The sequence below is a fragment of the Nerophis ophidion genome, linkage group LG25 (genome assembly GCF_033978795.1).
Source record: "Nerophis ophidion isolate RoL-2023_Sa linkage group LG25, RoL_Noph_v1.0, whole genome shotgun sequence".
NCBI lineage: Eukaryota > Metazoa > Chordata > Actinopteri > Syngnathiformes > Syngnathidae > Nerophis > Nerophis ophidion.
Window position 1 is genome coordinate 31,570,764 of NC_084635.1, and position 14,323 is coordinate 31,585,086.

The 14,323-nt window shown below is 38.5% G+C and overlaps 1 protein-coding gene across 1 annotated transcript in view; it reads right to left on the reverse strand.

The window, feature by feature from the left end:
• Positions 1-14,323, reverse strand: part of LOC133542850 (protein diaphanous homolog 3-like) — a 359,695-nt gene that overhangs the window by 311,296 nt on the left and 34,076 nt on the right. The window contains exon 6 of the mRNA XM_061887061.1: positions 2,340-2,470. Within this exon, the coding sequence (XP_061743045.1) occupies positions 2,340-2,470 (131 nt within the window). The remainder of the gene's footprint in view (positions 1-2,339; positions 2,471-14,323) is intronic.

The following is a 14,323-nucleotide window of genomic DNA, read 5'->3' on the forward strand; positions in this document are numbered from 1 at the left end:
AAATGTGTAACACTACGAGGTTTGATCTGAATCCACAAGGAGGGCAAACACAAGGTCAGATATTAGCGAGAAATGTGTGTGTGACTGCATCAGAGAGGCAGACACACACTGAGGGGGAAGGAAATCTAACTGATCTTTTAGCATTCAGCCGCTGCTCCATTATCCTAAACAAGCTGCATTCCTCCCAGCCACAAATCCAATCATAACTGATGATGTCATCAGTATTTCTACAAAAGTACATCATACTGCAAGTCAGGAGATGATAGAATAGAAAAGGGAAGGGAAATTGTGTTGACAAAAGGTATTTAGGGTGCCCACAAAGAGGTGCATTTGTGTTGATTTGTTGTTTTTAGTATTAGTAGGTGCATTTGTGTTGATTTGTTCTGTGTTTTTAGGAATATGTAGGTGCATGTGTGTTGATTAGTTGTTTTTTAGTAATAGTAGGTGCATGTTTGTGGATTTGTTGTTTTTTTTTAGTAATAGTAGATGCATAGTGTGTTGATTTTTTTGTTTCTTTAGTAATAGTGGTTGCATGTGTGTTGAATTGTTGTGTAGTCTTTAGTAATAGTAAGCACATGAGTTTGGATTTGATGTTTATTGTATTAATAGTAGATGCAAAGTGTGTTGATTTGGTCTGTGTTTTAGTAATAGTAGGTGCATGTGTGTTGATTTGTTGTTTTTTAGTCATAGTAGGTGCATGTGTGTTGATTTGTTGTTTTTTAGTAATAGTAGGTGCATGTGTGTTGATTTGTTATTTTTTAGTAATAGTAGGTGCACGTGTGTTGATTTGTTTTTTAGTAATAATAGGTGCACGTGTGTTGATTTTTTATTTTTTAGTAATAGTAGGTGCATGTGTGTTGATTTGTGTTTTTTAGTAATAGTAGGTGCATGTGTGTTGATTTGTTGTTTTTTAGTTATAGTAGGTGCATGTGTGTTGATTTGTATTTTTTAGTAATAGTAGGTGCATGTGTGTTGATTTTTTATTTTTTAGTAATAGTAGGTGCATGTGTGTTGATTTGTGTTTTTTAGTAATAGTAGGTGCATGTGTGTTGATTTGTTGTTTTTTAGTTATAGTAGGTGCATGTGTGTTGATTTGTATTTTTTAGTAATAGTAGGTGCATGTGTGTTGATTTGTGTTTTTTAGTAATAGTAGGTGCATGTGTGTTGATTTGTGTTTTTTAGTAATAGTAGGTGCATGTGTGTTGATTTGTTATTTTTTAGTAATAGTAGGTGCATGTGTGTTGATTTGTGTTTTTTAGTAATAGTAGGTGCATGTATGTTGATTTGTTATTTTTTTAGTAATAGTAGGTGCATGTGTGTTGATTTATTTTTTAGTAATAGTATGTGCATGTATGTTGATTTATTTTTTAGTAATAGTAGGTGCATGTGTGTTGATTTGTGTTTTTTAGTAATAGTAGGTGCACGTGTGTTGATTTGTGTTTTTTAGTAATAGTAGGTGCATGTGTGTTGATTTGTTATTTTTTAGTAATAGTAGGTGCATGTGTGTTGATTTGTGTTTTTTAGTAATAGTAGGTGCATGTGTGTTGATTTGTTATTTTTTAGTAATAGTAGGTGCATGTGTGTTGATTTGTGTTTTTTAGTAATAGTAGGTGCATGTGTGTTGATTTGTTATTTTTTAGTAATAGTAGGTGCATGTGTGTTGATTTGTGTTTTTTAGTAATAGTAGGTGCATGTATGTTGATTTGTTATTTTTTTAGTAATAGTAGGTGCATGTGTGTTGATTTATTTTTTAGTAATAGTATGTGCATGTATGTTGATTTATTTTTTAGTAATAGTAGGTGCATGTGTGTTGATTTGTGTTTTTTAGTAATAGTAAGTGCATGTGTGTTGATTTGTTGTTTTTTAGTCATAGTAGGTGCATGTGTGTTGATTTGTTGTTTTATAGTAATAGTAGGTGCATGTGTGTTGATTTGTTGTTTTTTAGTAAAAGTAGGTGCATGTGTGTTGATTTGTTGTTTTTTAGTAACAGTAAGTGTGTGTGTTGATTTGTTGTTTTTTGGTAATAGTAAGTGCATGTGTGTTGATTTGTTGTTTTTTAGTCATAGTAGGTGCATGTGTGTTGATTTGTTGTTTTATAGTAATAGTAGGTGCATGTGTGTTGATTTGTTATTTTTTAGTAATAGTGGGTGCATGTGTGTTGATTTGTTGTTTTTTAGTAATAGTAAGTGCATGCGTGTAGATTTTTTTGTGTTTTGTAGTACTTTTCTAAATATGAGATATGAGAAAATGGTGAGAGTCAACTGCTGTCAAATAATTACAACTTACAGATGTGAGGCAATAAGTGAGATAACAAATGTAAATATTGCGATATGTGGTACCTGACAGGATTGCTGGTCAGTGAAACTCGCAGAGAATCCAGACAAGCAAACAGACGTTCTTCCATCACACCTGACTTGAGTTCTCCCAGGAATTCCTGGGGAGATATCTGATAGCTGCTTTTCAAGCTGCCCTGGAGGGGGGAAAAAAAATCATATTTTGTAGTAGCCAGTAGAAAAGTAATATACAAGCGGTCCTCCTTTTACAAATCCTGTTTCCATATTAGTTGGGATATTGTGTTAGATGTAAATATAAACGGAATACAATGATTTGCAAATCCTTTTCAACCCATATTCAATTGAATGCACTACAAAGACAAGATACAGTATTTGATGTTCAAATTAAAATTTAATTTTTATTTTGCAAATAATAATTAACTTAGAATTTCATGGCTGCAACACGTGCCAAAGTAGTTGGGAAAGGGCATGTTCACCACTGTGTTACATCACCTTTTCTTTTAACAACACTCAATAAATGTGTGGGAAATGAGGAAACTAATTGTAGAAGCTTATGTAGAGCTTCAGACGTTCAACAGTCCGGGGTCTCCGCTGTCATATTTTACGCTTCATGATGCGCCACACATTTTCGATGGGAGACAGGTCTGGACTGCAGGCGGGCCAGGAAAGTACTCGCACTCTTTTACCACGAAGGCACGCTGTTATAACACGTGGCTTGGCATTGTCTTGCTGAAATAAACAGGGGCGTCCATGATAACTTTGCTAGGATGACAACATATGTTGTTCCAAAACCTGTATGGACCATTCAGCATTAATGGAGCCTTCACAGGTGTGTAAGTTACTCATGCCTTGGGCACTACTACACCCCCATACCATCACAGATGCTTGCTTTTGAACGTTGCGCCTATAACAATACAGATGTTTATTTTTCCCTTTATTCCGGAAGACACCACGTCCAGTTTCCAAATATAATTTGAAATGTGGACTCGTCAGACCAAAGAACACTTTTCCACTTTGTATCAGTCCATCTTAGATGAGGTATGGCCCAGCGAAGCCGGCTGCGTTTCTGGGTGTTGTTGATAAATGGGTTTTGCTTTGCATGGTAGAGTTATAACTTGCACTTACAGATGTAGCGACCAACTGTAGTTACTGACAGTGGTTTTATGAAGTGTTCCTGAGCCCATGTGGTGAAATACTTTACACACTGATGTCGGTTTTTGATGCAGTACCGCCTGAGGGATCAAAGGTCCGTAATATCATCGCTTACGTGCAGTTACTTATCCAGATTCTCTGAACATTTGATGATTTTACGGACCGTAGATGGTAAAATACCTAAATTCCTTGCAAAAACTCGTTGAGAAATTTTGTTCTAAAACTGTTCGACAATTTGCTTACAAAGTGGTGACCCTCACCCCATTCTTGTTTGTGAACTATTTAGCATTTCATGGAAGCTGCTTTTATACCCAATCATGGCACCCACCTGTTCCCAATTAGCCTGCACACCTGTGGGATGTTCCATATAAGAGTTTGATGAGTATTCCTCAACTTTATCAGTGTTTATTGCCACCTTTCCCAACTTCTTTGTCACGTGTTGCTGGCATCAAATTCTAAAGTTAATGATTATTTGCCAAAAGAAAAAAAATGTTTATCAGTTTGAACATCAAATATTTTGTCTTTGTAGCACATTTAACTGAATATGGGTTGAAAAGGATTTGCAAATCATTGTATTCCGTTTATATTCACATCTAACACAATTTCCCAACTCATATGGAAACAGCGTTTCCATATGAGTTCTACAGCAAGTCCAAAAACTTGCTGTAGAACTATTTACAGCATGAAAGAACACAGTATATTCCTTAGAGGCCTTTTTCCACCGCAGGAGCTTTTAAAATGCTTTCCAACTTACACAAAATACCACCAAAAACTACCCAGCTAAATGAAAATTTGGTGGGACTTTGGAATGTTCCCCAAGAAATATCTGCTGTCGAACACAGAATGGTTATGTTTATTATTTTTTACCATCCATCCCCATCCATTTTCTACCGCTTATTCCCTTTTGGGGTCGCGGGGGGCGCTGGCGCCTATCTCAGCTACAATCGGGCGGAAGGCAGGGTACACCCTGGACAAGTCGCCACCTCATCGCAGGGCCAACACAGATAGACAGACAACATTCACACTCACATTCACACACTAGGGCCAATTTAGTGTTGCCAATCAACCTATCCCCAGGTGCATGTCTTTGGAAGTGGGAGGAAGCCATTTTTTACCAACTCAATAGTAATAGATTCGGGTCATATAGTGATTTTTTTTAGCAACACTTTTAAAGGTATTTGGAAAGGAATATTCAGTATTCAGCCCATATTCGAAGTTGCGACTCCAACTGCTCACTGGGACTCTGCAACCTTGTTTGATATTGGACAAATGTGAAATAAAGAAGGCAGTAAAAGTGCAGTTTCCCTTTAAAAGGTGCTTGATGGAAAAAAAAAAAAAAAAAAAAAAAAAAGGTTTTGTTTGGTTCAGGACCAATTATTAAGACACAAGAAAAAAAATGAAACATTTAATAATCAACAACCAAGTGCTAAAAGTCGGGAGCTCATCCAAGTGCAACACATTTATTTTGTTTTTTTGCATTGGAGCACTGGAAGGTTTCTGTCAACAAGAAAACAAATACACTGCGGCACTAATGACCACTTTTTCGGTGTTTTTTTACCACTCTTCTATTTTCAATAGAAATAACTTATGACATAGGGTTGGACGATAATTGCACAAATACAGTATTTTTCCGACTTTAAGGCGCACTTAAAATAATTTAATTTCCTCAAAAATCGACAGTGCTCCTTAAAGGCCTGCTGAAATTAGATGTTCTTATTCAAACAGGGATAGCAGGTCCACTCTATGTGTCATACTTGATCATTTCGCCATATTGCCATATTTTTGCTGAAAGGATTTAGTAGAGAACATCCACGATAAAGTTGGCAACTTTTGGTCGCTAATAAAAAAAGCCCTGCCTGTACCGGAAGTAGCAGACGATGTGCGCGTGACGTCACGGGTTGTGGAGCTCCTCACATCTGAACATTGTTTACAATCATGGCCACCAGCAGCTAGAGCGATTCGGACCGAGAAAGTGACAATTTCCCCATTAATTTGAGCGAGGATGAAAGATTTGTGGATGAGGAAAGTGAGTGTGAAAAAAAAAAAGAAAAAAAAAAAGACAAGGGCAGTGGGAGCGATTCAGATGTTATTACACACATTCACTAGGATAATTCTGGAAAATCCCTTATCTGCCTGTTGTGTTACTAGTGTTTTAGTGAGATTATATGGTCGTATCTGTACAACCTGAAGGTCGGCCCCGCACCTTTCCTCAGCACCAGTCGACGAGTGGTGGCGAGACCCATCTCTGCCCTTCGCAAGGGACCCTCTTTGAAACACGATCTTTCAAAATGATCGCTGCATAATACACTGTACTTTGTGTGTGTGGTCCAATCCAACCGTGTTCGCTTGACATCTCTGTTCCATAGTAAAGCTTGACTGTCATCTTTCGGGAATGAAAACAATGAAACACCGGCTGCGTTTGTGCTTCTAAAGGCGGCCGCAATACACCGCTTCCTACCTACAGCTTTCTTCTTTGACGTCTCCATTATTCATTGAACAAATTGCAAAAGATTCAGCAACACAGATGTCCAGAATACTGTGTAATTATGCGATGAAAACAGATGACTTATTGCCGGGAATGGTGCTGGAACAAAATGTCCTCTAAAATGCGTGACGTCACGCGCACGCATCGTCATACCACGACGTTTTAGCATGATACTTCCGCGCAAAATTTAAAATTGCAATTTAGTAAACTAAACCAGCTGTATTGGCATGTGTTGCAATGTTACGATTTCATTATTGATACTGTATCAGACTATGTGGTCGGTGGTAGTGGGTTTAAGTAGGCCTTTAAAACCCGGTGTGCCTAATGAACGGCATAATTCTGGTTGTGCTTAGACCTAATTGTTACATAAGAGATACGTGTAGACTGCAATAGGATGGCAGTAAACAACACCAAAACTTTAATTGTTCCATTGAGAATATAGAACATTAATAAATTAACAGAAATGTATCAAAATGTTTTTAGTACGACTTCGGTAAGCTATGAAGCCGCACTGCTTGATGGATTGTCGGCGCATTAAACATACAAGTATTATTATGATGTGTGTAAAGACCGCAAAATGGCCGTTTTGTTTAGCAATATTACGCAAAACAACTTTTATTACCTTCTGGTACCTGCTGATGTGTATTTGGGATCCGCATAAATCCTGAAAATGTGTGCGCTTCCGCAATTGTAGTCCGTGCTGATGCCGTAGTCGATAAGCTTCTTCTTTTTGTCTATCTTCTTGTTGTAGGACATCCATCTTCCGCTGATGCCATTTCTAATATAAAGTATTGTAACGTTCTTACTTATATCTGTCAGTAAACTTGCCATGAAAGCCCTAAAACATACCGGTGTAGTGAGTTTACATAAATCACCCAAGGAACTTTAGTTATTTGAGTTTTTCAGGGAAATCTTTTCTGCTGTTTTTGTTTCCGGATGAGGAGATGTTGTTCCGTTATTGATTGAAGTAAAGTCTGAATGTCATTAAAACAGTTAGCGCCATCTTTTGAAACTTCTTCCACTCCCGTCCTTGCACGCTACACCGCTACATAAAAGATGACGGGGAGAAGACGCTTTTGAAGGTGAGCCACGTAAATAAGAAGGCGCATCTTGAAGCGACTGTCAGAAAGTGGTTTGTAGATGATGTGTAAAACATCATATATGCAACATTTTGACCAAATAACCACCATTACATTTTATGTAAACCAGTGGTCCCCAACCTTTTTGCATCCGCGGACCGGTCAACGCTTAATAATTTTTCCTGCGGGGGGGGGTGTCCTTTTTTTTTTTTTTGTCAGGAAAAAGGGACGTTTTTGTCATGAAAAAGGGAGGTTTTTGTGGTTGGTGCACTAAGTGTAAGTGTATATTGTGTTTTTTATGTTGATTTAATAAAAAAAAAAATAATAATAACAAATAAATAAAAAAAATTAAAAAAAATTAAAAATAAAATATATATATATATATATATATACATATATATATATATATATATATATTTTGGTTGGGGACCACTGATGTAAACCACAAGATAGGGTTTTACATTTAGAAAAAAATCATAATATGACCTCTTTAATGCGCCTTATAATCCGGTGCGTCTTAGGGTCCCAAAAAATATGGTAATCATCACCATTATTTTACATTAGGGACGGCGTGATGCAGTGGAAGAGTGGCCATGCGCAACCTGAGGGTCCCTGGTTCAATCCCCACCTAGTACCAACCTCGTCACGTCTGTTGTGTCCTTGAGTAAGACACTTCACCCTTGCTCCTGATGGGTGCTGGTTAGCGCCTTGCATGGCAGCTCCCTCCATCAGTGTGTGAATGTGTGTGTGAATGGGTAAATGTGGAAGTAGTGTCAAAGCGCTTTGAGTACCTTGAAGGTAGAAAAGCGCTATACAAGTACAACCCATTTATTATTTATTTTGATTGATATTGTAACTACATTTAATTACACCATTAGTCATTAATTTGAAAACATGAGTATTTATTGTATCAGCGAAATTCAATTTAAATAGTTAAAAAAAAAAAATCCAGATATAATTTAGTAAAAAATAAAACAAGTTAGATAATAATAAAAGCAATAACAATAAATTAAAAGAATATAAAAAAACATCAACGTTAGGTTTTCAAGTAAAAAAAATAAATCTAATTCTGTTTTTTACCTTTTACACTTATTTTACCACCATCGAGTATGCGCATTTTGTGTCAGAAATTACTAAAACGTTTGTTATTAAATGCAAAAATCCTTACATTGTTTGGTGCAATACATATTTTTTGGGACAATTTTGACCAGTATTTGAGGTCAAAGCATAATGATTTTCTAAACGTATTAAAAGTAAATTATGCTTCTGTAAGGTACTTTTTAAACCTTTATTTTCTTAGCGCAGTTATACCCGATGTAGCGCACCACGCTATTATTGTGAAGGGGGGCGGAGGGGGAAGTGTGCTGGGCTGTTGTTCTTAGCGTGACGAGTAAAGAGGCGACTTTAAAAACATGAACAGAGCACCTCTCAAGATGCGACCGCTGTTTGTACATTAATCTTACATGGATGATGTCGTTCACAACAACACAAGCAGATAAGATGTGTTTCGGGCGTATGGATCGTCCTTACTAGCTCTAGTTTCGTAGTTTAGTCGCTGATTCAAGTGACCTTCTTGACATCCAGTTTAGGGCAGTGCGACTGAGTGTGTCGGGGATGAATGAGCAACTACCGGACACGTTATTTTACCAAACAAATGTGGCGAAATTGGGAGAGTGGCCGTGACAGCAATCTGAGGGTTACTGGTGAAATCCCCGCCTTCTATCATCCTAGTCAAGTCCGTTGTGTCCTTGAGCCAAGACACTTCACCCTTGCTCCTGATGGGTCCTGGTCAGCGCATTTGCAAGGCAGCTCCCGCCATCAGTGTGTGAATGTGTGTGTGAATGTGTGTGTGAATGTGGAAATACTAGGGGTGTAACGGTACACAAAAATTTCGGTTCGGTGCATACCTCGGTTTAGAAGTCACGGTTCGGTTCATTTTCGGTACAGTAAGAAAACAACAAAATATACATTTTTTGGTTATTTATTTACCATATTTGTAAACAATGGCTTTATCCTTTTAACATTGGGAACACTAAAATAATTCTACCCACGTTAATCCACATTAAACTGCCTCAAGTTGTTGCTTTGATGAAATAAAATGACAAAACCTTTCTTCTACATATAAAAAGTGCAACATTAAACAGTTTCAAGTCAACTCATCATGCTTAATTTATTACAGCATTTGGGAAGCCTGTAGTTGACTTTTACTATACACACACACGCACACGCACACACACACACACACAGCAAAATGAGCTAACGTAACGCTAAAAGCTAATTAGCCTTCACCTCAAGCCTATACTGTGAGCGAGCTGAGCTGCAGTTTAAGTTTCTAGAAGGTCAACGGGCTCATAGTGATGTTTGTAATAGTTGTGACTGGGAAGTTTTTTTTATCATTTGGGGAGTGTACGATGTGAGTGAATTATATTTATATAGCGCTTCTGCTCTAGTGACTCAAAGCGCTTTACATAGTGAACCCCAATATCTAAGTTACATTTTTAAACCATTGTGGGTGGCACTGGGAGCAGGTGGGTAAAGTGTCTTTCCCAAGGACACAACGGCAGTGACTAGGATGGCGGAAGCGGGGATCGAACCTGCAACCCTCAAGTTGCTGGCACGGCCGCTCTACCAACCGAGCTATACCGCCCGATGTCCGCTGCTCACCTGCTAAACACATATATGCTCATCTCGACGCCGGAGCACTGACTCCATGCTTTCCGAATACGCACTGCTGATTGGCTTTGTATGTAACCAATCAGATGGTTGTGTGGGCGGGACAATGCTAGGTGCTCACTGCTCGGACAGAGGCAGAAAGCAGAGCAGCTTGTTAAGACTTTAGATTACAAATTCGTTCGATACACCCTCGTACCGAACCGAAACGGTTCATTACAAATACACGTACCGTTACACCCCTAGGAAATACTGTCAAAGCGCTTTGGGCTTCTTAAAAAGGGGTAGAAAAGCGCTATAAAAGTACAACCATTTACCATTTCTTCTCCTTACAATGACAACATTTCTCTTACATTGATGTAAAAGAAAATATCCTGCGTTTAAACAGCTGTTTCCATGTTTTTGGCCAATTATGTGACTCTGTCAGTGGTTACGTAAACGCCGAAATCATACGGCCTTACTTTTTTTTGTTGATTTGAGTGTAGGGCTGGGCGATATATTGATATACTCTCTATATTGCGGGTTTGACTCTGTGCGATATAGAAAATTACTATGTCGTGATATTCGAGTGTATGTTCTCACTAGGGGTGTAACGGTACGTGTATTTGTATTGAACCGTTTCGGTACGGGGGTTTCGGTTCGGTACGAGGGTGTATCGAACGAGTTTGTAAACTAAAGTCTCAAGCTGCTGTGCTTTCTGCCTCTGAGCAGTGAGCACCCAGCATTGTCCCGCCCACACAACCATCTGATTGGTTACATACAAAGCCAATCAGCAGTACGTATTCAAAGCGATATAACAGCCAATCAGCAGGGCGTATTCAGAGCGCATGTTGTCAGTGCTCCAGCGTCGAGATGAGCAGATATGTGTTTAGCAGGTGCCAGGTGAGAAGCTGACATCGAACTCTCCCCAAATTATAAAAAACACTTCCCAGTCAGAACTATTATAAATATCACTATGAGCCCGTTGACCTTCTAGAAACTTAAACTGCAGCTCAGCTCGCTCACAGTTCTGGCTTGAGGTGAAGGCTAATTAGCTTTTAGCGTTACGTTAGCTCATTTTGCTTTGTGTGTGTGTGTGTGTGTGTGTGTGTGTGTGTGTGTGTGTGTGTGTGTGTGTGTGTGTGTGTGTTAAAAGTCAACTACAGGCTTTCCAAATGCTGTAATAAATTAAGCATGATGAGTTGACTTGAAACTGTTTAATGTTGCACTTTTTATTCGTAGAAGAAAGGTTTTGTCATTTTATCAGAATCAGAATCATTTTTATTTGTCCGTTCAGTTTTATTTAATCAAAGCAACAACTTGAGGCAGTTTAATGTTGATTACCGTGAGCAGAATTATTATAGTGTTCCCAATGTTAAAAGGATAAAGCCATTGTTTACAAATTTGGTAAATAACTAACCAAAAAATGTATATTTTGTTGTTTTCTTACTGTACCGAAAATGAACCGAACAGTGACCTCTAAACCGAGGTACGTACCGAACCAAAATGTTTGTGTACCGTTACACCCTTAGTTCTCACACAGTTGCTTTTAGCTGCGGGTGTTACAATACATCCTCTTCTCACTCTGTATTGTCTTTCCTTCTCAAAGAGACATAAAACAAGCGCACCTTCTTACATATGTAACATACTGTCGCGTCATACGCCCTCGCTGAGGAGAGAGGTAGCAACATGGGTAACATTAGCTGAGAAGCTAGCAGAGTGGTGCGAGTGGGAATATGAGACAGAGAAGGTGCGACTCTGGTAACAATTCCCAAGAAAAACAGCACGGGGTCCATCGTCTGGCGGTGGTTTGGCTTCAAGCGGGAAGATGTTGAACAATTATGTGGCAAAAGTGTTGCTACAAAAAGTAGCACCTACTGCTAATTTGCAGCATCATTTGAAAAGTCACCCACTAGGACAGGGGTCGGGAACCTTTTTGTCTGAGAGAGCCAAGAATCCAAATATTTTAAAATGTATTTCCGTAAGAGCCATATAAAAAAAATGTCAACACTGAACACAACGAAACGTGTGCATTTTTAAGTAAGACCAATATTTCTAGAGTATAATAGGTCTCTTATTCTTTGTAATAACATTGTTATTCTGAAGCTAACTGTGGACGGGGCGTGGCCTGCGGGCCTGCAGCGAAGCAGGGTGTTGCCAGGTTCGGCCTCGAAATCAGCGACAGATTCGTAGATGGCCCACCTTTGCCTTGTTATCTAATTACCTGTCGCTCTGTTATAAGCAGCAGCCAGGAGGAGAGACGGGGTTGGGGCTGGAGCCAGAGCGCGAGCGAGAACGAAAGAGGAAAAGACAATTGCTAGGAAGCAACTGAGAGATTTATTGAAAAATAAAACAATATTGTAACCCTAAAACAGGCTCTCATGTCGGTGCTTGGTGGTCTGAAGAACCCCCAGGAGGGCAAGCCCCACACTAACCAATAATAAATACATAACTTCTTACAATTAACGCAACTGCTTGAACAGGTGCGGTAGAAAACGGATGGATGGATTCAAAATGCATGAGAATTTTTTATATTTTGAGCGTTATTTTTAACACTGTGATTACAAGTGGAATTATTCATTACTTATCGTGTTACGCAATGTCAGCTCAGATTCATCCGAGAGCCAGATGCAGTCATCAAAAGAGCCACATCTGGCTCTAGAGCCATAGGTTCCCTACCCCTGCGCTAGGAAATGAAGAGTGCTTGAAACTCCGCATGTAAACATCTCCGTTCGGTGCCATACCCACAAAATGCCGCGCCGAAGCAACCATTTCCAGATCAACACCTTAGGAAAAAACAGTCAACAACGGAAGGAGATATCGTCGACAGGAACCTACCACATAGCGAAGGACATACACTATTTTATTTCCTATTATGCAGCTCATTTGACAGTTATTGAAATATCTTGTGTGACATCATGCACTAAAGTGCACTTCATTTGTTTTAAACTATTGTAGTAGCGTTCTGTACAAAAAGTGCACTTTAATTTAGTGTTGTTTTGATGTGCACTCATAGTGCAAGATTGTCAGAGACATTTTAAAACAAGCTATGAGTGCACATCAAAACAACACTAAATTAAAGTGCACTTTTTGTACAGAACGCTACTACAATAGTTTAAAACACATTAAGTGCACTTTTGTGCATGATGTCACACAAGATATATTTACCAGATATATATATATTTCAATCTGTTTTGGAAATGACATGAATGTTTGTGTTTAATAAATACAGTTTTGGTAAATTGACTTAGTTGTGATTTCCCTCTCTGCATGAAAGTATAAAAGTAGCATATCTTAATGCAGTATGAAGAAGAATGTATTAATGTAAACACATAGAATCATCATACTGCTATGATTATATGCATCAAGTGTTCATTCAAGGCTAAGGAAAAATATTGAGATGTATATCGTGTATCGTGACATGGCTTGAAAATATCGAGATGTTAATAGAAGGCCATATCGCCCAGCCCTAGTTGAGTGATTATTGATGAGGATTAGTAGCGTTGTGTCAAATAAAAAGTAGCAAATATGGTGACATCCCAAACATTTTGTTTCCACTGTCAAAAGCTCAGGAAGTTGCTTGCTTATTGCACGGCCCATTATTTTATTTTTATTTTTTTCGATTCTTCAGTACACGCTAGAGATGCGCGGGTCGGGCGGGTGACATGACGAAAAAATAGATTTTAATTAGATTCGGGCGGGTGGCGGTTGAACCATCCGGAAACATTTAATATACATAGTTCTGGGATCGGTATCCTTTGCCATTCAAAGAGCCATTTAAGACACGTGTCATAAAGCGAAGAAGACAATAGGAGACGCTAATATTCTCGAGAATGACTGCCGGCAGTCACCCAGATAATAAGTATTAGGGTGTGCTATGAAGCCATTGACTTTGTCGCCCTCTACAACATGTACGATCTGCTTGTCAGTCCAGCATCATGTTGTGTGTGGCTTCCGCGGCAACACGACTGCAAGGCATACTGGGTGATACAGAGTACACTAATGGTTGTAATATAAACAATTTTAACACTCTTAGTAATATGCGCCACGCTGTGAAGACACACCATTCAAGATTGACAAACACATTTCGGGAGGACATCCTCCTAGTAACACAACATAAACGCAACAGCACAAGTACCCAGAATCCTTTGTATCCATGACACAACCTGACTATTTTATACACCCCGCTAGCACCCTTTGCTCTGATTACTGTTTTGCACACTATTGGCATTTTCTCCATGAGCCTCAAGCACACTTGTGAAGTGAAAAACATTTCAGGTGCCTACCTCTTGAAGCTGTTTTCAGTTATTTCACCTATTTGTGTTTACAATGTACGGTAAATAGTCATGAAAATAAAGAAATTGCATTGAATGAGAAGGTGTGTCCAAACTTTTAGCCCATACTGTATATTCATTATTGTGAGAAGCCATAACCGAAATCCAAACCAACATTTGATGAATTGTCCAGCCCCAGTACAAAGTACAGCAGTGGTCCCCAACTTTTTTGAAGCTGCGATTTATTTATTTATTTATTTTTTGACATGAAAAAGGGAGTTTTTTGGGGTTGGAGAACTATTTGTAAGTGTATCTTGTGTTTTTTATGTTGATTTAATAAAAAATTTAATTTATTTTTTTTTTTTTTTTTTAAATACAAAATAAAAATGT